The following is a 26,337-nucleotide window of genomic DNA, read 5'->3' on the forward strand; positions in this document are numbered from 1 at the left end:
TGAGGTAAAGATACAGACGTCTCTGTGAGCAACAGGAAAGATGTGCTTATTCCAAAGTAGATTTTTTTTTTTCTTTTCTTTTAGCCCCACGGGCCGAGAACAATGGACTGCAGGTGAAGCGCTTTTATTATCCTGTGATACAAAATCTTTCACATGAATCTTTTCAGATCACCTGCTGGGAAAGCTGTATGCTGACAAACAAGGCAAACTTCATAGTTTAAAAAACAAAGAGAAAATGCTCCTGCAAATATCCTGTAAGTCCTTCAATTCTGGGAACAAGCAAAAGACGCAGAGCCATCTGTGGTCATCTTATCGCCATCTGGCTTAAAATATAAAGTTGGTAGTTTGTCTTTAAGTGTAAGATCTTCTTTGCTAAGCAAAGGTTCACAAAATCCAAAATTCACATAAACATAAATAAACATTGTCAGCCCAACAAGATCCTCTAGAAAATGAAGTAATGGCTACTAGATTAAGCACTGAGAATCTGTTGGAAAGGAGACTGAAAAAACAGAATAACCTTTAAGGTATTTTATAAACCATCCTGCCAAGTAAACTACATTAAAACAATTTAAAACTGAGAAGGGTAGAAATTTATTTGGAATATCTAGTAGATTATGAGTATGAGACAGCAGAACATGGCCTCCAGCTATTAAATAAAACTCAAGGATGTCCACATTTCTTTATACAATTAATCTGATATGCAGTAAAGCACTGCTTAAAAGACAATGTTGCTTGGGGAAAATGAAGATATTGTTAAAAAAGTTGTGAACAAGTCAGCATTTCAAAAAGAATTTCTGCAATGTGTAGGATAGTTTCTATGACATGCTCTAGGAACTTCATTAATCTGACTTGGGGTCAGCCAAAGCATGACCCAGAAACCCCAACATCACTGGGCTCCTGCATTATACACTGAACTGCTTCATTAATATGATGTCTTCCTCTCCGATAACATCTTATACAGAATCGTCCTGTTTTTAACGACCACTAGCTAAGTTAATTATAAATACATTGCGACTGAGCACACTTTGATAATTGTATCCTGAGGGTGATAGGACCTAGGGAGTTAAAGAGCTGCCATCTTTCTTCACAACAAAGGGAGTGCTATGCTTAGGGTCTCTGCTATGGGCGTCCATCTTGAGTTAGTGCAGGAAAACCGGTTTGGCAGGCCTAATTTTCGCTTGCCACATGAAGATTGTTTAGCACAGTTGACTGAACTCAACAGTCCTACATATGGATACCATATGCTTTTGCTATCTCCCTAAAGGAATGAGACAAAAAAGGTGAAAGAATCTGAAGCTGAACTCTAAATGATATAGAGTTTTTACGCTGTTGCCAACAACACAGTAATAAAAAAGCAAGAGTGCAATAATCCCAAAGTTAACTAACCTGTCAGCATTGTCTTCATTTTGCACAATTTATTGAGGATTATACTTCAGCCTTTTATTTGCTTATCTGTTGAAATTATTGTAATGGGTTATATATTTTGTTTATTTTTTATTTTTTTACAGTGTTCTTTAAGCACACAACATGTATAAGAAATCATGACATTTCTTTTGGAAACAAAAAGGTAGCATTTGTTGTTCATACCTACATCATAACATAGTTTCATTCAAATTGACTTAATACTTAATTGGAGAAAGTGTATGTGTATGTGTGTGTGTGTGTGTGGGGGGGGGTCTCATGTTCAAGTTGAAACACTTTTGTTCTGTACTTCAAATAAGCTTTTCAATGCTGATAAAATTCATCATGTTAAAATACAACACTTGCACTCCTTTAAATTAGACCACATTGGATTATTTAATAATATATACAGTACTGTGCAAAAATTTTACGCAGCTGTGAAAAATGCTGTAAAGTAAGAATGCATTCAAAAATAGACATTTTAATAGATTATATTTATCAATTAAATTACATTCTGTAGTCATAGTCAGGTCTATGATTAAACAATTATACCAAACAGGTGCTAATGATCAATTCATATGTAGGCTGAAACATAGTCATTAACTGAAACAGAAACAGCTGTGTAGGAGGAATAAAACTGGGTGAGGAACAGCCAAACTCAGCTAACAAGGTGAGGTTGCTGAAGACAGTTTACTGTCAAAAGTCAAACACCATGGCAAGACTGAGCACAGCAACAAGACACAAGGTAGTTATACTGCATCAGCAAGGTCTCTCCCAGGCAGACATTTCAAGGCAGACAGGGGTTTCCAGATGTGCTGTCCAAGCTCTTTTGAAGAAGCACAAAGAAACGGGCAACGTTGAGGACCGTAGACACAGTGGTCGGCCAAGGAAACTTACTGCAGCAGATGAAAGACACATCATGCTGACTTCCCTTCGCAATCGGAAGATGTCCAGCAGTGCCATCAGCTCAGAATTGGCAAAAAACAGTGGGACCCTGGTATACCCATCTACTGTCCGGAGAAGTCTGGTCAGAAATGGTCTTCATGGACAAAAAGCCATACCTCCGACGTGGCAACAAGGCCATTGACTCAACTGTGCATGAAAACACAGGAACTGGAGTGCAGAAAAATGGCAGCAGGTGCTCTAGATTGATGAGTTAAAATTTGTTTTTTTGAAATATTTGGCTGTAGCAGAAGGCAGTTTATTCACCAAAGGGCTGGAGAGTGGTACACGAATGAGTGTCTGCAGGCAACAGTGAAGCATGGTGGAGGTTCCTCGCAAGATTGGGGCTGCATTTCTGCAAATGGAGTTGGGGATTTGGTCAGAATGACCAATGCTGAGAAGTACAGGCAGATACTTATCCATCATGCAATACCGTCCGGGAGGAAATTTATTCTGCAGCATGACAACAACCCCAAACATGCAGTGACAGTCATTAAGACCTATCTTCAGTGTAAAGAACAAGGAGTCCTGGAAGTGATGGTATGGCCCCACAGAGCCCTGATCTCAACATCATTGAGTCTGTCTGGGATTACATGAAGAGAGAGAAGCAACTGAGGCTGCGTAAATCCACAGAAGAACTGTGGTTATTTCTCCAAGATGTTTGGGCCAACCTACCTGCCGAGTTCCTTCAAAAACTGTGTGCAAGTGTACCTAGAAGAATTGATGCTGTTTTGAAGGCAAAGGGTGGTCACACCAAATATGGATTTGATGTAGATTTTTCTTCTGTTCACTCACTTTGCATTTAGTTAATTGATAAATATAATCTAATAACATGTCTATTGTTGAAAGCATTCTTACTTTACAACATTTTTTCACACCTGCCTAAAACTTTTGCACAGTACTGTTTTTATATCTGTGGTTAAATACATTAAAATTTTCAAATAGAATATACCTGTTTTATAGAACTATGCAAGGAAAGAAAACAAATGAAACAGACAAACAAAAATAATCGTGCTTTTATGGCCCATACACCCCCACACAATAAGCACTTAAGCAAAAATGAAAAATAAATTATACAAGTATGTATACAAAAAATTATTATGCAGACAAGTCCTAAAGCAGTGTGTACTAAGGCCCCTGTGGTGGAAAACTAATGGGAAGATGGTACTATCGAGTAAACGTATGCAATTATTTGATTACCCATTCATTGTGATGGCTTTTGAGAAGGGCATCTCCAGCAGTTTCTGGACTGCCACAATTCATTTTCATGCTGCAGGACAGGCTACGTTCACAGACCTACTCAATAAATAAAAGAGCGGGACAGTGTTCATAACCCATTTACCTACCAGCTAAATTGACAGCTGATTTATTATTTTATTAAGAGTCCAGCACACACTTGAAACATCAATTTAGACTAATGCTTTAACATTCAGAGTTTCCTCATATGTATATTCTGGGTATGGACACAGAACAGTGGTAGGAGATATAAGCTATATTAGGCTATAGGCTATATTTAGCTGAAGCACAACCCACTTGAGAGGTGGAACATTCAAGTATTCTTATTGATGTTACTACATTCAATTAATAACATTTTTAATACATTTATTTCAGTATTGATAGCTTTGAAAAGTCTTAGAGAAGTTGTTTCTATCACTGGATAATGTGAGATATGACTAATTGACAAACTTTTCTTTTTCCTAATTATGAGCCAGATTTTAAATGCATGAACTCTCCATATAATTTAATACAATTAATAACTGGAAGGTGTAGGTTATACTTTTTTTTGTGAGGGAATGCATTGTATTTCGAGGTCCTGACCAATTCAGGTCACCAACAAGCAGACTGGAATAGGAGATGTATATAATCAACATGTTAAGCATGAGGAAGTAACTTTAAATTGAGGGAAGCTGCTTTTCATTTTCGTCCGTTTGCTTCAGCATGTTTTTCCTCAAACTGAAACTGTATGACTTGCATTTAATCTTGAATCCGGGGAAACAGCTCCATTGACAGGACAAAGGGAAGACTTGAACTGGTTAATAACAGACTGCAGCTAATAAATTAGCAGATTACTTTAAGTAAGCGTTCAATGTCACATGGCGGAATTCAATGAGTATCATAAGACGGAAGGGATTCGCTTAGTGATGACTGCAGCCGTATCTGGCCATCAGTTCACAGTCATCAAGCAAACAGAGACAATAGAGTACCATTGATTAAGGGCTGGCCTCCGGACATTGAAAAGGGGAAGCCATTCCTCTGATCTATACTAAAGAAAAACTTGTTAGTGATAGGGTATGTACACATGTACATTTGTAGACCATGGCAGAGAAACTCACGAAACTGGAGTCTGGCTGCTGTTGCACACATTGGCTTACTTGAGATCTATGTTACAAGGCCATAGACATGGAGTCAACATTGGGGGGGACCAAATCTGCTGGGGGGTCTGGGGTCCCCCCCCCTGAACTTTTTTATTTATTTTTCACAATAATGTCTAATAGTGCAATGATGGTCCTGGAGCAACATTAATTATGATGTCATAGGAACAACACCAACACAGGGATATCAGATCAGTTATCAATATTTGCTGCTTTTCTCACTCACCTCCATGTCACCTGCTCTCCCTGCCCTGTCGGCATCCTCATGCTCTCTCTCTCCCTCTCTCTCTCTTTACTCTGAATGCACCAGAGTGAACATGAAAGAAATATTATCAGTAAACAAGTGGTGTTTCTTGCCATGATGTTCAGGAATGGATTACTAACCATTTCTGATCTGAATGGCAATGATTATTATATCAAGAAACATTGACTCTGACTGGTACTCATTTTCTCACTGCTCTCAACTTTTCTTCTTTTCTGAGGCTGCCAAAAAAACTGACAAATGTCACTGCCACCTTCCTCTTGCTCACGATGACACTGTGATTGAAAGCTGACTGTAATAAAACTGCTTGCACTTTAATCAAACAAACACTAATAATGCTATTTATCATAAGCAAGCTCAGCTATACCGTATACTATACAAATATGCAATAAATGAAAGCTACTGCTGTCTACATCAATTATACTCGCTGCACAACATAAATGATCGACTTTACTCAGATTTCACGTGGGCTTTCTCACAAATATAACGTAATAAAGACATTGACGCTAGTTGAACACGCCTGTGAGCACCATTGTTGATGCTGGGTGAATGTGTGGCTAATTAACTTTCAGGTAACTTAGCTATGAGAGCTAACGTTAGCGATGGTTGACTGATTAGACCTCGCAAATTGGACCGTTTTCACCAAAAACTTTTGTTTCCACTGCATGCAATTACTGACATTTTTTAGCAAAATATTATTTATTTCCACAATTACAGTTCCAGCACAAAATGACGTATCAGTTACATTCTAGTTTTCCACTTTTAATACATTTGAAAGTAATGAAATAGAGAGATAGTACAGTGTTTGACATTGATTGTACCTATATACCCACAGCAGTCGAGCAACGGTTTCTGCTGGGGGTACGGCAACACCACTTGGACAAACCACACGCAGAACTGCAGTACACCGCAATACTAGAACCGGCAGTAATAATAATGGCAATGTGTTAAGTTTAGTTATGATTACATTTGCTAATGATTATTTCGGACGGTGGTGCATGGTTGCCCGTCGTAGCATAGCACATTTTTATTTTAGTTATATTTTTTATATCAATATATTGGGGGGGACATATTGAGCATATTTGAATATTGGGGGGAATGTGTCCTCCCCAATATATATTATAATAATGGCCCTGCTATGTTTTATAAAAAAATTAACTGAAGTTGTGGATCAATGCCAAGGATACAGTTCAGTACCTGCAATTATTATTATTATTATTATTATTTTTATTATTATTATTATTATTATTATTATTTTCTTGGCAATACACTTGCAATACACTTACTGGCCAATACTTAAAAAAAGACAATTGTATTATTGAGAACAAATTCATGTAATTTTTGTTTTGTTTTCCGAATACACACTCCATGTATTTAGGTGGATGGAAGCTTAGGAACCCCAGCTAACTCCACCACAGAACTGCACTCCGGGAGTTCCTGGCCACTGAGACTAAAGGCCTATCCAGAAATCAATCTACCCACCTCCAGGCTATACTCTTCCAGCTACCTGACTGGAGACTTGTAAACAGAGGAGCCACTGAAGAGCCCAGGTCTATAAATACATGAGTTCTATATAAAATCTGAAAATTACTGGCTGATTTGGCCAAGCACAGACAAACTCTGTTTGAGTCTAAAACATATTTAAAAAAATCCCCACATTTTTTGGAAGACTTTCTAAAACAAGGTTTTTGACGCAGAGGAATGGTGAATGCCCATTTACACCACACAAAAGAGAAAAGGGGGGATTTGCACAACCTGAGTAATGTGTTAATTTACCAATACAACATTGTGACTAGAGAAAAGGCTAAAATAGTTTCTACATTGAGCTTTATCATACATTGTCAGTGAAAGATGTGTGAATCAAAGCCTATAAGAGCCTTAAGATATAAAAACTAGTTAAATTAAGAGATCAAGCCTTAAAAAAAAGTGACAGGCAAGTCATAAGATCCTAGGTGTCTCTTACAAAAGGGTAACTTTTCAATACTTTTATTGTATATTCCAAAGTATTGTTCAGTGATGGGTTAAATGCATTTCTATCTCTTTAATCATATTTTGCACAGTTCCTGACTGTATATTTAACATCATTAGTACATTTTTTCAAAATGTTGGATTAGTGTTTTACTGTTTCTAAGTACATTTATAAGACTATGAGCCACAAACTCAGGAGTAAAAAAAACAACAAAAACAACACGAGGGCTGAAAAACTATGCCAAGCATGGATTTCTATTCTCCAAAATAATACTATACACAGGAGAGTTTAACCTAAAACAAAGCACCACTGAGTAATCCATTGTTCATAGAAAAGGGCAAGTCTGCATTAAACAATAAAAGGGATTTGGGGAATATTGTGTTCTAATTCCTGAAGTGAGTGCAAAGGGTAAATAGAGTAGAGCTTTGTGGTATGTACTTAATTTAATTTTAATGAATTCAACTTTTGGGCTGTAATGACCGTTGTCATTAGCAAATCAGACACACAAACCCACACAAATACTACAAAAATGTAGTGAAAGGCCTGGCAATATATAAAGCTTGAATGATTTTATGCACTGAGCAGGAGTAAATAAGCTATGGTCTGTTTCTGGAGAAACTCTTAGCACCTATATCTACTTCAGAAGCCATACCTGCAGTCACTGTGCAAAACCAGTGTTAAACAAAGCAGCCTTCGACACTGAAAGACCCTCAGTCTGACCTCACTTCACTAGCACTGTTTCTGGAAGGATCCTATTATGAAGTGTACTTATTGATTTATTACCACACTGTAGCTGGCATTTCCCATGAGGCTGTATGTTTAAGTAAAGCATTATCAAGCACTTTTCCACCAAGTCAAACAAAAGAAGTTGCAACAGACACAATCAACTTGTGTTGGCTTACATTATCCCTGGTGTATTGATATTTCAAGGTTAACCCACAGTACGTTCACAAACCCCAAATGAAAACTGAAAGTATAAGCTTTATCCCAAGCCATGACTTGGATAATATAATTAAAACAGGATGTTTTACAGGACCTGCCCTGAAAAGGTGGGTGCAAGCCAAAGAAAACAGAAAATGGTTTCAGGAATGACTGGGAAGGCAACACACTGCATTACTGAGAGACACCTTAGCTGTTGGGCACTAACATAAATACTAGCCTTAAAGCATTAAATTCTGAAGCTAATTGACATTTAACCTTTTCCTTCCAGTCATGACATGGAAAACATGTGCAATTAAGAGAGCAAAGCAGGGATGGGGGTTTTGCATCAGATTTGCAATAGCAGCAGCATAAGCTGAGAAAATAGTTTAACAGCAGTGTTATAACTGGCACAACATAATATTCTGTAAAATATCTAAATGTGGGCATGTCCTGACGCAGTGTTTACCAAGATCTCATACGAAAATGGTACAATCAACCAACTGCGACTTAATAGAAATCCTGAAATTGTGCACGGCAGGCATTTTAAATGACTCCGATACTGGTGTTACAGATGTTACAGTCTTACATTTCAACTGCTTTCAGTTATTTACATTTTTTTCAAGAGGAGACCTGCACTGTGGGGGGAAAAGATGTCCATACAGCACACCACACTTACTCCTGACTCCTGATTTAGCACATTCTCAAACTGAACACCAGCATAATAAGCATACAGACCTATTACTTTCTCTCCCTAATTTTCTCACCAATCTCCTATCACTTGCCTAGCTAGATCAGGTCAATGGATCAACACACCAACAACTTAAAAGTGTGAGGGGACCTTTCTTTAAAAAAAAAAACTTCAATATTATATTTTTATCTAAATGTAGAACTGCCCGACTGAGATTGATTGACCAAATCAACTTTTTGAGGAATGAGACATAGCACCCATCCCCATTTGTTAATGCAATGTGATATGTTTCGGTCTGCAATCCCAGAATGCCCTTTGTCCAGCTCTCAAATCAATTTCAGGGCTTGATGCAGGAGAAACAGTCAACTGACCAGCCACAGGAATTGCTCATGTGCAGCAAATCTAATTTTCCCCAGAAGGCATATGCCCCCCCCCACACACACATACACTCCTATTAAAATATTAACCTCAGGATAGAGGAGTGTAAAATAAGTGGGTGAATTTAAATGTGACGTTTGCACTTTGCCCAGTTTTATTCCAAATACAACATTCAATGTTATAAACAAAACAGCTCTTCTCTACATACTGTACTGCGATTCATTGTATCATCTGTTTAGTAAAGATTTCTGCTCTAAGGTATTATCAATAAAATATAAATTGAAAAAAACATTGGCAGATCCTCATTCAGTGGGTTCCACTTGTATGAGAATGTGAATTAATAAAAATGTATCTGTAGAAGTACTGAGGTTCACAGTAAAGCCACAAGTCTCACTCTGCAGTGAGAGATATTACTTTGGCTACTCAACTAGGCTAGTCTCGGGTCTTAACAGTGAAGGGCACTGTTAATCTACAACATAACAAAACATAACATCCTATACACAGACTGTATTTGTTTTATCCTAGTTATTTTTAAAATATGTATTAGTTACTGTAACTCATTAAAGGTAATACATTCTCATAGAAGTTTAAAAGCACACTTTCAGATGATAGAAAACTTCACACTTTTGAATACAGACAAAAAATATAAATTCTAGGAAAAAGGAACATTTTCTATGTTTATGTGTGAGTTACAGTAAAAATGCATTAATATCTGAAGCATTTTACACATTTTATAAAGATCAGGCCTAAAGTGGATAACTGTCATAGCATTATTTACAATATAAGAGAAAATAATATTTTATGCAATTTCTCCTTGACAAAAAAGTGCTGCAAGTAAAAAGATATAATTTAATTTGATTAAGTTTGACAGTGAAAGCATCCCTGCTTTTGGCAAAAATTAAAGCGTTATTTTATATTTTTCATAACTGAGGTAAAATGACAAAGTGGTTTAATCAAATGCTGTGAAATGAAAAAAAACTCATTAAATACTTATCATGCAAATGTTTTCTCCCGTACATTTGTAGAGTGTGGAGTGTGGAGTGTGAAAAAGGGTTCAGGACAAAATCACCTGTTAGATTCAACACTGTAGTGTACGTCAACGGCAGTTCTTGTGAAGTGTACTGTAATCAATGTAGATTAAGGAAACTCACAACGTGTCAAACAGTGTTAATGCAAATCACATAGGGGCTTTGGGTACGGTTTTAACTGAACTGACCAAACTCTACAGCACAACATTCCTACTTTCTGCAAACTAGGAAGACCACAAATTAAACTACAAACACAACCTCCAGGGAATACAAATGCTGAATACTACATCCTCTTTTATTTTTATTTTTTATGAAGTCATTTTTATTTTATCCAAGGCAAATTACATGGTTTAACAAGCATAAAATGTACTGCATACACACAATATTAATACAAAGCTAACATCATCACTATAGCACAAAATCATCCACACAGTACAGTGAATGACCCTAAGGTATGAGGCATTTGTTTACAGCTCTCGCACTTTCACTGTCAGTTCAGATAAAACAAAGATTATTCCATGACCTTTCACGTCCTCTTAAAGTAAGTGCAGATTACACACTATACCAACTGCAGTTCACGAGCCAGGAGACCATTTTAATTATGCTTTAAATTACAGACCTCTGAGAAGGAGGATAAATATTATGGCGGATCTGGAGGTTTTTTTGTGCGCTGCTGGCAGTGACAAGCTGCAGCGGGATCCTGCCTGTGTCTTCCTGTAGTTCTGTTGGCAGCCAATGCCTTGTGCCGCCTCCAGGGCCGATTCCAGCGGGCTGGAGGTGTGCCAGCCTTCAATGACAAATGAACCTGACCGGAGTGCAAACAATGCAAGCCAGCAAACCCAATCCAGGGAACAAGGGAAGGGATATTCTTAAAACCTGGTTATGGAAATAAGAGCATTCCTTCCGCATCACTCAGATCCCAAGATCTAGAACAAAGCCTGCCTCACAATAATTAGAGAGCTGTCTTCTACCAAAACACAGACCAGGACAGCCTGGAAAGCATCAAACAAGGTGAATTTAAGTAGATGTGATACTTCAGTTGCTTTTCAAATTGACAGGAGGTTATTGGCCGGTTGGTTATACAACGTGAAGCCCGCCACACATATAAAAGCAGATGTAAGAAAGTGAGGTTCACATCTAGTAACTATATACAAAAACCGTTTTAAACACTTTTGGGTTTCTTATCAGTATCCTTCATAAGAGCAAACTGTAGTATCTGATTAAAAACATAAATTATTTTCCTTTAAACCCATCTAAGGGCAAGAATGTATGCGGGAGAGGAAAGATAACAGAAGCCAAGTAAACAAAATAAATACCATTACCCAGAAGAAGTCTATTCTGATCATCTTTTGCTTTCTTGGCCACCTACCACAAAATACAGTCAGTCAGTCAAAATACAACAAGAGTTTGAATAGCTGATTCAGATTTTTTTTAATTGAAATGATCTGAATTATCTACAAAACCAATCCAATGGTCCGTCAAATTGTACAGGTTTTCAGGACACCAAAAAAGCTAAACTGCGTCTGAAAATTAAAACAGATACCACAATTCTTCTGAATGGTCCAAACACTGGGGAACTAATGTTAGAAAAATGACTGTTAAGATAGCTAAAACTTTACCAAATGGCCACATTGATTTATTTTATGTTAACTTGTGACATGCACAATTTTACTTTTAATGTACACACATCAGTCAAATAAATCTTTATATAGAGCTCAACCTAACTGGTTTATCTTTCATACTGCCAAGATGAGCTCACTTTCATATTGACCTTTTACTAAAATATTGTCTTTAAATCAGTGAAGACAGGTGTTTAGGGAAAGTAAGATTTGACTTTGTATGGGTTCTCGAAGATCAGAGAGCAAATCTTGCCTGTGATACAACAGATAAGTAGTCTACACATCCATTGCACAACTTCACCAAATTAGGACATAGCAGTGTTCATAGGCAACCTGTTGATTTTATTGGTTTAGTGGAAGAGATAAGAGTCTTTGGTTTGGGTAGAAACGTGGGTGACTTCAATAGTGCAAGATACCAGTCAACTGCAACACAGAAGCTGACATTGATTTAAAAAAACTAGACTAAGCCAGAACAGAAACAAACACCAAAGCCCCAATACAGAAGAGCCAGGCACAATATGTTTTACTTTACGCATTTCAGTCTACCTGTGGGATGAAGAAGTTGGACTAAGCTTCACAAAGGAAACACATTTAAATAAGAAGAATGAAAAACATGGGACCATTTTCTTTCCTTAATACTGCAAAAGGGCCTGTAAATAGGTGTTGTCACATACCAACTTTTTTACAATCCATTACATTGAAGGATTCTGCTTGCTAATTGTTTAATCAATATATAAACACCCCACCTGAATCAATACACCACTTCCTGTACCAAAATGCTGATGGTAATGGATGGGAAAGGGCTGCATTTCACAAGCCCTGATGAATACTTTCCTTGAAGACTTAATCAAATCACTTCTCAAACATGTCAACATTTTGTCTTGTGGATGTTGCCCTGAAGATGATTTCAGATGGTATCAAATAGTACCACTTAGGTCACAGGTGCTTGACTAAAATATTTTCAAATTAGATACTTGGCACAACAGAAGTTAATAGGAGTTAATGATTTGTGGTGCTGACCTTTGTCTTGCGTAAGACAGGCAATCTGTAATAGTCCTGGGAATGTGGTTCCATTGGGCTGCTTTTACAGCCATAGGTCAAGGAAAGTTCATACCTGATCAGCTAGATTGGTGACAAGTGATGCATTGTGATTCTCAAACTCTTACTTTCTTTACCAATACCTGCATTCTCACCCTGTGTGACAGTAGCCAAACCAAATCCTTTATATTCTCCGTAGGTCAACGGCCTGAAAGAGGCCATATAAACTCCACTCTCTGTGGTTTTAAGTCTCAAGCAGGTATTTACAGGAGAAAAACAACTACTGATTTGTGACTTCTCTCTTTGAGGTTTACTATTCTTGTCAGTATGTGCAGCATTCACTGGGAAAGAACAATCACCTTGAAGCTCTCAACACCATAGCAACTGCACCCACTGAGCAGATGTTTTGTATCAGACACAAGTCTCCCCTCTCACCAACACAACTGTAATGCCAATTAACATTGGTCATCTGGAGGGAAATGAGGCCAATTACATCATAAATAGATTTTACATGCAACCAAATTATGTTTGTTTATCCAGAGATATTTATTTAATGTGGATATCTGTCCTTTTTCCTTTCTACTGCGATACAAATTGCAAAAACGTAGTTTATGACCAAAAAGTGCTATCGGCCAAATGTGCAAAGAAATGTGGAAAGATCCAAGTATAAAAGCTTAAAGTGAGAAAATGCTTAATTCTGTGGACCATTAAAACGCTGTTGAAAGTGCTTTTGTATCATTATTTATAATAACCTTGATCATGACAAAGCATGATTAATTGCTTTAGCCAAAAGGTACGAAAGTGCAGTGCAGTTAAGAATGGTAATACAGCATTGTTCACAATACCTTTGCTCATCATTGCTTTGGTAGCAAAAAAAAAATCTTGGGCTACATAATTAGACACTCAAAATGCATCGAGGGAATTAATTATGGTTTTTCTTCAGTTCTGATGGATCTAAGTTTGAAGGATTTTTTTAACAAGATTTCAAATTGATCTGATTTGGTCTATGCGTTTCTAATTTCCTCCAACAAAGTAATTTCGACAAGGAAGAGTACCTTGTAGAGATTTTCCCTGAAATGGAATAAAAAATATAGAACAGTGAAACTATTTCTTGGCAGTAGCCATAATAAAGGCATTGTATTCTGTTTAATATAAAAAGCAGTGAGCTAATTTCTAGGGGAAAGGATGTTTATTTGGAGTTTTGTCAAGTTTAGAAACAAAACCCTAGACTATTAATTATATGGTTTTCTCTTGAAGTGTCTGCTATAATAATTCACAAAAGTCCACTGTGACACAGCTTTTACAATAGATTCAACATGACTTCTCTGCAACCCATTTTTGATTAATGGCTCAAAGCTGCAATACAGGTTTAAGGCCTCTGCTGTGTACCATGAGATGAGATTAGATGATCTCTTCCAGGCTGGATGCTATCTTTGTGTCAGCCAGTTCAACATGTGTTGTCCCACTACCCAGGGCCTAGTGTGATTAGAATTGCTGCGATAATGACAACCCTAAATGGGTTAGCATCTGCACTGGCGTGTGGCTCCAGGCGAACCCGCCTTTATCTCAACTGAAAACACAGCACAGGTCATTGTTCCCTTTAATGGCACTTCTGCTACAGGCAGCTTTGCAGACTCAACATTTGAAGTACCTTTCTTTACTCCCCCTGCCACCATCCCCCACCCTTCCCCCAATGTTTTTCTTTTTACACTTCAATAGTTAATACAGTGTTGCTAAGGGCAATTCATGAATAACTAAGTGGAGTTGTACATAATTTTAGCAATTAGCAACACTGAACACACGTTTGCATACATATAAAAGGTTACAAGTCCACCCTCTTCCCCAATACACCTTTTGCAGGTACTCTGTGAAATATACACTTCAGCTATAAGTTCTGAGTTTATAGTCCTTTAAGCCTTTTGAAGCATATGATCATTAAGAAATCACATACTTTTATGTGAAATACTCAATAGGAAATGTTGGTTTTGCATTTATTTGTCTTTGATAATTCAGCAGCCTTTTTTCAAGGTCCAAATTTGCCTCTTTGGCTAGGGTCCCTATGTCGGTCGTCTTCTAGAGAGAAAATGTTTTTCGAATGTGTAGGTATTTTAGGTTCTGCTTTTCCTTTTTTCGAAATACTACTGTATGACTTTATGAGGAAGTTGCTGCAATCAAATGACAGAAAATGCTGTTATTTCCATAGACTATTAATTAGCAGAAGCATTATTAAATGTAGTACTGAGAGCAGCTTCTTCAATATTTAAAATTGCTGTTCTGACTCCACAAAATGAAATCTAATACATATCCTACATGCCCCCATTTACTTTTTATTTATTTTCCTGAGACTCTTAGCATCCCTTATCATCAGTCACCTGTAACACAAGAGCCACTTGCAGCAGATTCTCTGTGGGTTGTCATGACAATCTTGGAGAGAGAAAAAAACAAAGCTGAATTTATTTTATTCAGTAAAGCAAGAAATGCACAGCCAGATTGTCTAAACTTTTCCAGGCTGGCCTTAGTGTGGGGAGCTACTAGAAAAAACAGTTTTGTACAGACACAGCTTTGAGGTGTTTTTCGTCGTTGTTTTTTTTTTTTTTCCTTTCACCATCTTGTATTTCCTGTAGTTGTTTTTTTCTTTCTCAAGAAGGATTGGCTCAATTTATGAAGTAAGTTCAGACACATCAGTGTGCTAGTTGCACAATTTCAATGTGATAAGTGAGAAAATAAGAACTGTAAACTGAAGTTTATTTTTGAAATCCACAATCAAATTATTGCTTTCTAGGTTTAGTTTTTTCCCCTTCGTAAAACTAATTTCCTTTTCTGCACAATGTGGTAGGTTGAGTGCAGGCAACATGAAAGACTAAATCATGAAAAAAAAAACATGATCAACATTAATACCACAAATGCTGACAATTTCAAGACTTTATAGAATTACTCAATCAAAACTCAAATCAAAAACATCTAAATTTCCCCACTAATCACAGAGCATGTAATTAAATGAGACAGGAAAACTGACATTGAAGAGTATGGTCAGCAATTTAAATAATATTGGAACATCAAATCAATGATGTATCAGATAAAACCACCATCTTGTTATACACAGGTAAGACACCTGCAGTTTGCACCTGCAACACAGCATTTGCTTTGTTTGAAGTCCTTTAAGCAGGCAGCCCAGGAGAAAACAGCCACATGGTCTCTTTGCCATTTCCTTTTGCAATATCTTACAGCACATACACTAATGGTAAGTTGGACTGCAAAAAAATTACCCTGGCATGTGTAGCAAAAGGTTATATTCGGATATGGTGCTAAAAAACAAAAAAACATTCATCATTGAATTCTGGTGGAATAATTACAAAAATTTAAGACACAGTGGGGAACAGAAAAGTAGCTCTTTGTAAAACTTTATGTGTGCCTTTAAATTTAGCCGTGCAGAACTTTATCACAATAAGCACAACAAATACAAAAAGACGTCACCGTCAAAATATCCTCTGTGCTTCTGTTTGAATAAACATTGACAGACGGGCACTCTGCAGAAGATCCACACGGGGGTCCACTGTCTGTTGGCCTCAAATCCTTTGTTAAAGAGGGGTTTCGGATATTGTAATAGAAGTAGGCCTACACCTTTGGGTCGAGGTGAAACGAGAGAGTTGCTAAGGTTGACAAGAATGGGTGCACTGGGGAATGGGGGGTGAGGGGTGAGGGGGAAGCAGCCCTGAAATGTCAATCATACTTCCTGAACTGGGAGCCACTGGCTTATCAACTATGAGCTGGTGATGCAAGGCACTCAAACGATAAGCCCTGTGGAGGACCTTCCCACCCCCACCCTTTCCCCCTCTGGGATACTACTGAATTGTGCGTTTTCTCCTGAACAGCAGCCACATCTTTAACATGACAGTGGTGTTGAGGGCTAGACATATATGGAGGCACAGAGGGAGGGGGGCTGAACCTTTTATCACTAAAAGGACTGTCTCTACTCACTGAGTTTCACTGGTAGTTGAACCAGACTGGGACATACAATTTTGAAATTAAAAACGGATAAATGATAATACTTTTGTACAAATCGGCTGTTTATATAATTTGGAATGATTATAGGCAATTACCAGTATCAATAAATGCAGAATGTTTCACAAAAAAATGCATAGGCTACTTCACAGTGTAAATCTCCTTTTACTTCATGTAGGCCTATACTTCCATTGGAAATATAGACACTTATTATAAAATGTCGCTAGGATAATTCACATAGAATAACTACATTATCTATCATTAAAAAAGGTCATACCTATATTGAACATACAATCTACCATTGCTCAACAAGCATTTTAATGTTTTGGTATGATGATTTATGTTATGTTTTCCATAGTTAAGCAGCAGCAGGGACCCCTTTCAAGTATTTTTGAAAGAGAAAAAATGCAAGAACAACGCAATATCTACGGCAAAGAAGAAGACCAGTGAAGTTGCCTTTCCAAATGGGGATCAGAGAGATATCAATGAAAGGGCAGAAGCACATTATCTTGTCCACCTTTATTTTCTGCCTTCAGAAAGGTTTCACTGTGGAATGTGGATTTTACTATAATTAGGAAGTGAGTGTCCTTTCATGACAAGAGACGAGAGTGAGGTTACAAAGCAAAAGTACTGAAGTCAGTAGAATGGCACCTGGATGAAAATTAGATCTGATGAATTCCTGATCTGAGTATCTACTCTTCCTAGTAAAACATATGCTATACTTATTTGACACTTTATTTTATTAGGAAAAAGCAGATTGCTTAAGGAGTCACATATTTTCAGTACTTCTCGACTCATACAGAAAAACATGATAGATGTTCCTGTTGTTGCATATTTTTCAGTTTATTTTAGCTATTCAAACTAAATAAAATGGAAATACTTTTTCTAGTCTCATGTAAAAGCCAGTTCAAACAGAAAATGTACACTCACCTAAAGGATTATTAGGAACACCATACTAATACTGTGTTTGACCCCCTTTCGCCTTCAGAACTGCCTTAATTCTACGTGGCATTGATTCAACTAGGTGCTGAAAGCATTCTTTAGAAATGTTGGCCCATATTGATAGGATAGCATCTTGCAGTTGATGGAGATTTGTGGGATGCACATCCAGGGCACGAAGCTCCCGTTCCACCACATCCCAAAGATGCTCTATTGGGTTGAGATCTGGTGACTGTGGGGGCCAGTTTAGTACAGTGAACTCATTGTCATGTTCAAGAAACCAATTTGAAATGATTCGACCTTTGTGACATGGTGCATTATCCTGCTGGAAGTAGCCATCAGAGGATGGGTACATGGTGGTCATAAAGGGATGGACATGGTCAGAAACAATGCTCAGGTAGGCCGTGGCATTTAAACGATGCCCAATTGGCACTAAGGGGCCTAAAGTGTGCCAAGAAAACATCCCCCACACCATTACACCACCACCACCAGCCTGCACAGAGGTAACAAGGCATGATGGATCCATGTTCTCATTCTGTTTACGCCAAATTCTGACTCTACCATCTGAATGTCTCAACAGAAATCGAGACTCATCAGACCAGGCAACATTTTTCCAGTCTTCAACTGTCCAATTTTGGTGAGCTTGTGCAAATTGTAGCCTCTTTTTCCTATTTGTAGTGGAGATGAGTGGTACCCGGTGGGGTCTTCTGCTGTTGTAGCCCATCCGCCTCAAGGTTGTAGGTGTTGTGGCTTCACAAATGCTTTGCTGCATACCTCGGTTGTAACAAGTGGTTATTTCAGTCAAAGTTGCTCTTCTATCAGCTTGAATCAGTCGGCCCATTGTCCTCTGACCTCTAGCATCAACAAGGCATTTTCGCCCACAGGACTGCCGCATACTGGATGTTTTTCCCTTTTCACACCATTCTTTGTAAACCCTAGAAATGGTTGTGCGTGAAAATCCCAGTAACTGAGCAGATTGTGAAATACTCAGAGCGGCCCGTCTGGAACCAACAACCATGCCACGCTCAAAATTGCTTAAATCACCTTTCTTTCCCATTCAGACATTCAGTTTGGAGTTCAGGAGATTGTCTTGACCAGGACCACACCCCTAAATGCATTGAAGCAACTGCCATGTGATTGGTTGGTTAGATAATTGCATTAATGAGAAATTGAACAGGTGTTCCTAATAATCCTTTAGGTGAGTGTATATACCCCCACAACATTAACTACAGACAAAGGATATGATACAAAAGTATTGGAGAGAACAAAATTAAATCATTTGCATAAAACATCTAATGCAAACATTTTTGGTGAGGATAGTCAGGAACTCCAAAAATGCTGCATTGACACTTGAAATCCACAGATTAGGGCCTAATTAATTTATTTTAATTGACTGATTTCCTTATATGAACTGCAACTCAGTAAAATCTTTGAAATTGTTGCATTTATATTTTTGTTCAGTGTATATTTGTGAGGTTTAATATTGTGGTTTACCATTTACAGGTTATTAATATCTTACTTGTCAACTCAATAAGTTACATTATAAGTTACATTAGATTGTCCGATGGGAAGGCTGGCTATTGTACTTCCTACTGTAGACCACAGAAGCAATAGTCCAACCAAACCATGTATTAACAGTTAGATATGCAAATCTAATTTTAATCTAAGTTAATCTAATATCCCTGAAGGACAGAAGGGTGGGCAACAATACTGTGTACAGTGCAAATAAGAGGAAAAAAAGAGGAACATCCACCCGGAGTAATTGACATTACAGCTTCACCAGAAGACTCTACCTGACTTATGTCAACATAAGAGCTGAGGCCACAATATAAAAATAGAAGAGTTCACAAAAAATCAATGATGCTGAAAAGGCTGTTTCTAAGCTCGAAGTACACTTTTCCACCACAGCACTTTCAGTAAATAAAACGCCTTTGTTTTCAGTAAAAAAACAAAAATAAGGGAAGAAGGAAAGGGCAAAAGATCCAATACCACTCCTTTGACAGTTGCTGATTTTTTCAGTCTGGCAGTCAGAAAAACAGTCTCTTTGTGCACCTTCTTTATCGATTCAGGTACTTTTCCAGAACATTTGTATGTGAAAAAAAACATGCCCTGATAACTTAAAATGGAAAAACACAAGTCAGAGGTCAACATGAAGGTCATTAAGAGTTTCTTACAGATACCGCTGAAAAAGAGAGCTATCTTAATCTAAATGTTTTTGTAACTATGGCAGCTGCTCTGTATTTTTTTCAAGATAATCATTAAAAATATATTGGATTTATAATTCAACATATAATATTGTCAGCAAAAATGAACATTTTCAAGGTAATTCCATTATTAGTTTGGTGGTCAGGGTAAGTATGACCAGTTGCACAAAGGAATTTATTTAACTGTGCAAATAAAAAATATGCCCCTTATATCTTCCAAGACTTGTTTTATTACAAAAATAATTACTCCTTGGTGAATCTCATCTACTACAAGTGTTAAGCTAGCTAGCTAAGTATAGCTGGCATGAATCCCTGTTCTTTCAATGTAATTTCCCATCAGTTTAAAAAGGGAAAGAAATGTATCATTAAAGTTGGTTTTATGTAATTACACTCATCACTACCATCCTATGTGTGAACATCCATATTGTACAGAAACTAATATTTTACATTCAATCCAACTTGATTATACTGTCAAAACTCCATCAAGCACTTTTACTTAGCATAAGAAAAATAATCATAAAATCGTTTACCACAAAAAGTGGTAATACTCCCATGTAATGTCACTGATGCATGCCCTGTGGAATTACATAAAACCCATCAGCACACATTACATTAACTACACACATGCTATGATCACAAATTTAAATAATGACATCTTGCATCATTCATGAAAACAGTCTATTATATCTATGTTTTGAAATATCCATACTGTGTAAAAGCTCTATTAATTTCTGTGGAGTTATCTATCATTTACATGTGAAAAGTTAAATCCCAGTAGTACTATCAGACTATTATTGTGCACAAACTTTTCTAAAATAACCAAGCATTGATAAAATGGGAGGAAATAATCCACATCTACATCATAAAGGAATAAAAAGTAGGACAAATATAAAAAAAATACTGCTTTATGGGGCTGAATATTTAACCACGGAGTAAAGCTACTTTTCAACATACACTATTTATGATGGAATGCATTTTCTAACATGTTCCACAGTTGCCCTTTTAATGAAAAACACAAAACAACAACATGCGTTTAGTGCTTCAGCGCCAAGGCTGTACGTTTTAGGTCAAATGGATTATTTTAAATTCATGTTTATAACACATACCTCTTATATTTATTATTTCAAAAGTTATGTATATACACCTATCTGAACTCAGGCTTGGAGTATCAAGAGCATTATTTTACAGTGCTTCATTTCTGAAAGCTTCCTGCTATAGCAATCAAGACCAGGACACAAGAGTGCTTGGCTTTCACTGTAAAGGCTCAAAGGCATTGATTGACGGTGATATTGACGGAAACATTTAGAAGCTTGAATATGAAGAACTCAGTCCTGCAGACTTCCCAAGGTGCGGGTTCCCGTTTATGGAGTCAATACCTTTTGGGAAGACTGCCATGCTCAAGCTACAACCTGTCTACAACCTTTTAATGAGCATTACTCATCTGAGAGATGACCTTCAAAATGCAATTAGATTTGCCATTTCTATGCAAATGCTTCACAGATGGCTTCACAAGTCTGGTATAAGGTCCACAAGCCTATCTGTCCATCTCTTGATCATTTTGACAAATGGACCATGATTGTGTGAAAACATTTTGAATAGCTATTACCAGGTCACGTTAATGCAGAAGACATTAATGGTGTCTGCTATGGTGTGGTCTGAAATCTGGATACAATCAAGCAACCAGGACAACACTGTCACTGGTTTTAGATAACCGGATGAGCTCCTCCACCTGACAGGGATACTGCTGAGACAGTTGCTCAAACTCAAACAGGTAACAACTGACAGTACAGGTTGACCAGTGATAACTATGTGGAGTCTATGTCTGGGAAACTGCATTCACCCTTATCCAAAATAATGTGTCAGATTATTAGAAGGGCCATGCATGGTTCAAACATACTTTGCAGCTACTGCTTATCTACAAAGCAAGTCAAACTTTAAAACAATCAGTACCGGACACAGTATATTACTGTACAAATAAAACAATGAAAAAGGTCAGACGTATGCAGGTTAAAATTTACGATTCTTAATTTCATCATACAGATTAGGGCCTCGGTTGTTGTTGTTGTTGTTTTACAATAGCAAATACCGGTCATTATGTTAACCATATCAGTCAAAAGCATGTTCAATTAGTTGTCCTTTTGCAAAGAACCGATCAGGATTTAACACACTATCCACTTCTTTTGAACGTGGCAGTGAAATGATTAGATTAACAACTCAATGCAATGCCTCCCAATGTGAACTGGATAGACAGATTAACAGTGTAAACAGGCTGCACTGTGGTTACAGTTCGTGCGTGGCACTATTCAAAACGAAAACCTAAACTTAATGTGCTCTTCACAAACGTGTAAATGAGTCGAGTTTCAATGAAAATGCACGTATAAAAATCAACCCCCGCTTTAAAGTAAGTGCTGCGTACGTACGCTGTCAGTACGTACAGATTCCGCGCTTTGCAAAAGGAAATTCCAACCCTTAATTATGAATAATTAAGTACATTTCGAGTGCAAACCGATTCATGCGTCAACAGTATAATTGCAACGTTTGGATACTTGTAACTAATAAATATACTTTTGAACCACAAACGTCAAACAATATTAATACCAAATTGAATGCATTCAAGTAAAAATAAGAAAATATAAATAATGCACGTATCACAAAGCAATAAGAAACGTGCATTTGCTGGGCCAGCAACCGAAGCAAGCGTGAATAAAACACGATTGTGGCTTATTTACTGCACACTATACTCAATGCAAAGTAAATATAATTGATTGCATTTCCATTGCAAACTAGAACCCACCTCAAATCCGACCGATGTCGGTATTTAAACAACGTGTTTCAACATGACTCGTAAGTAGTTAGGTGGCAAATATGAAAAAAATAGAACCTGTCAAATGAATCTCTCCAAACTTACACGATGTACTTCCAGCTTCAACCATATGTTGCAATTCATTCGTTGTTGTCACATTTTCAGCGGTTTAGACATGACGGCAAATAATGCATCGGCACTGTGACACTGTGATCATTTTAATGTGCACTTTACAGCGGGAATATCAGTAGCTAAACAGCATAAGCAGCCCAGTCCACTTAACCACGAATCCCACAGCCTTAACGTTACGGATTTGACGAACTTTAACAGAAGCATCCTCAAACACAGTGACGTGTTTATTCGGCATAACCATCCGACATACACCTCACTCTGCATGCCGACATCAGAAAGCGCTTACCTTTGTCGGCTTCCTCCATCCTTGGATGATGCACCCTGATCCCCGCTGTACTTGCGATTCAAGGAGTGGAGCTCTCGCCTCTTTTCTCGCAGACTCTTCCCTTCACACGCTGTTTAGTCACTGCCAGTCATGGGTGGGGTCCGGATGACGTCAACGCGCAGGGCACGTCGACATGTAAACAGTACAACGCACATGGGTGAAGTTGGAGTTTGCTGCGTGGAAGAACAAACTGGAAGGCAACGACTGGGGTCGTATACTCAAAGTTCATAAAATAAATATACTTTTCTAGTGTTTCCTAAAGAAATAATCAATCAAACCTAACTTTAAAGATTGGTTGATTTGTAGCCGTCAATATCCTGGAACGTCATAGTTTTTAAGCAAGTCAGGCTCACAAATACCGGTATATCCGCTTTTTCTGGTGACGCTCCTTAAACGCATTTTCCAACAAGTATTTATTTGAGATGAAAAGGGGACAATTTTAAAATAAGAGTGCATATAAACCGAATAACCTGCATAGTTAAATATTATAAAATGTGTATCTATAGCAATGCAGTAGGACAATGATAATCATAATTTGAGAAATGTATTTTATATATTATACTCTTTATTTTTAAATTCCTCTTATTTTTAAATTGAAGATCACCTTTGTTTAATTTGATATGTATCAATTATTCTGAGACTTACCCCTACAAGTTCTGCTAATCCACTGAGCATGTCTTCCCATGGATGGAATTAAATATCTTAACACTTTTTTTTCATTTTAATAAAGAGTGAATCAATCATTGTATCTTTTATTCAGTGGTTTGTGTTATTTTTCATAAGGCATACAAAAAAGTAATTGTCTGGTTCACTTTAACTGTGCACCCAGATGGCTGGCATATAGCATGCATTCATTTGTATGAATATATTGATGTGCTGCAAAGTCCGGGAAGATTCCTTTATTTGATATATATTTAAATCAACAAACAATACCAATAAACAGATTCAGTTAAAAGGTTCTTCTAATAAGTATTAGCCTCAGGAAGTGGTCAGTCACTCTAAATTGATGATTAAGGTTTGGGATCCCTTAGGGAACAACAACAGCAACTTACATTTAGCACTTTCTACCATAGTCAGTGATCCCAAAGTGCTTTACAGTGCTGTGCATCCGAACCATCAATTTGTCAGCTGGCTATAGAGTCAGCTATGGCAGACTTTATGCAGTGGTTAATCACAAGACACCCAGACAACCACAGGCAGAGCTTGAATGACAAGTGATGTAGAAAATATTTAACCTAAACTAAGCCTCAGATAATTTATATTAATAACATACAATGGGTGTAGCTGTTACAAAAAACACTAAAGGATCTTGACTGTCAAATAGTCAATGTTTGTTGTCAGGAGGGAAGAGTGCCACCTACAGGTCCCCCCCACCCCACCACCACCAAAACACACACACACACAAACAGCATTCATAGAGGTCTCTCATCCAAATACTAAAAACCCTACTTAATGTCCGAGTTGTTTGTTTTAAAGTTGATTTTTTTGCATACATCACTTCCCTTCACAGTTTAATGTAGGTATTTAAGTATTTAATCACAACTCGCACTAGAGCAAAAGCCTTCAAATATTGTTTCACAGTAGATAAGATGTAGTCTGAGCTACATAATAAATTATCTACGTATCTCATTCAAGGAGAGACAGTCTGTCTCTGTCAAGAGACGGTGTCATGGGTTTTGCCCTGTCCTTATCAACCACATATTATTTAGAGCAACTCTCAAATTATTTATTCTTCTGTATTCTCTAATACACACATAATACATACACTCACCTAAAGGATTATTAGGAACACCTGTTCAATTTCTCATTAATGCAATTATCTAACCAACCAATCACATGGCAGTTGCTTCAATGCATTTAGGGGTGTGGTCCTGGTCAAGACAATCTCCTGAACTCCAAACTGAATGTCTGAATGGGAAAGAAAGGTGATTTAAGCAATTTTGAGCGTGGCATGGTTGTTGGTGCCAGACGGGCCGGTCTGAGTATTTCACAATCTGCTCAGTTACTGGAATTTTCACGCACAACCATTTCTAGGGTTTACAAAGAATGGTGTGAAAAGGGAAAAACATCCAGTATGCCCCTTAGTGCCAATTGGGCATCGTTTAAATGCCACGGCCTACCTGAGCATTGTTTCTGACCATGTCCATCCCTTTATGACCACCATGTACCCATCCTCTGATGGCTACTTCCAGCAGGATAATGCACCATGTCACAAAGGTCGAATCATTTCAAATTGGTTTCTTGAACATGACAATGAGTTCACTGTACTAAACTGGCCCCCACAGTCACCAGATCTCAACCCAATAGAGCATCTTTGGGATGTGGTGGAACGGGAGCTTCGTGCCCTGGATGTGCATCCCACAAATCTCCATCAACTGCAAGATGCTATCCTATCAATATGGGCCAACATTTCTAAAGAATGCTTTCAGCACCTTGTTGAATCAATGCCACGTAGAATTAAGGCAGTTCTGAAGGCGAAAGGGGGTCAAACACAGTATTAGTATGGTGTTCCTAATAATCCTTTAGGTGAGTGTATATGCACAAGAACAAATACATAAAAAAAATATTGTTACAAATAAAAATAACACTAGCCTATACACCATAACACCATGTTGGCATTTGGTTTAAAATGGCTTCCACCACTACAGCTGACACACTCCAGGGGGTTCTGAAGTTTGGCTGCTGCACCATATTTGTAAAACATTTTTCTGTCCTTGAGACAGGCTGTCTGAGGAATGAAAATAATCACCAATCCCATTTCAAAGCCAAAAAGCACATGTGTTTAATAAGTGCAGAAGAAACCATACCTGACACACCCTTCACCTATATGAATTTTAGTGTAAGTGATTGTATGATTCTGTTGGCAGGGTGGGTCCTATAATAAACCAAAATACATAATAATAAATTATACCAGTGAATTCTATTGGATCATCATCTTTCTAGTAATTCACACACCTCCTCCTCCTCCTCCTCCTCCTCCTCCTTCTTCTTCTTCTCCCCCCCCCCCCACCCACCTCTAAGCTCCCAAGCACTCAGCTTACCTGCCTATTATTATTCACTCATGAAGAGCAAACACAGCAGTTAAGTCGGGTGCACGCAGGGTCCCTGTTAGTAACCTGTCTCTGGTGCATTGAATGCTAAGTCTAACCCTGCGCGGCGGGGGGGCTGCGGAGTTGCACACATTGAGTTCTGGTTGCAAAGGTAGCAAAAGTCAAAGATGAAAAGCGTGAGGAAAATGGGTGCAGCCACCAACACAAAAGACCCCTCGCTGTCAGCGCACCCCCATCTTCCTTTAAACGAGCCCCCTCACCCCC

At 37.8% G+C, this 26,337-nt stretch overlaps 1 protein-coding gene across 1 annotated transcript in view; it reads right to left on the reverse strand.

Moving 5' to 3' along the window:
* The window catches only part of tpd52 (tumor protein D52), a 39,680-nt gene extending 16,550 nt beyond the window's left edge, over positions 1-23,130 (reverse strand). Inside the window, exon 1 of the mRNA XM_066715897.1 lies at positions 22,985-23,130. Coding sequence (XP_066571994.1) covers positions 22,985-23,003 — 19 coding nt within the window. The 5' untranslated portion in view covers positions 23,004-23,130. The remainder of the gene's footprint in view (positions 1-22,984) is intronic.
* Between the last annotated feature and the right edge of the window lie 3,207 nt (positions 23,131-26,337).

This window comes from Amia ocellicauda, chromosome 10, assembly GCF_036373705.1.
Source record: "Amia ocellicauda isolate fAmiCal2 chromosome 10, fAmiCal2.hap1, whole genome shotgun sequence".
Classification (NCBI taxonomy): Eukaryota; Metazoa; Chordata; class Actinopteri; order Amiiformes; family Amiidae; genus Amia; species Amia ocellicauda.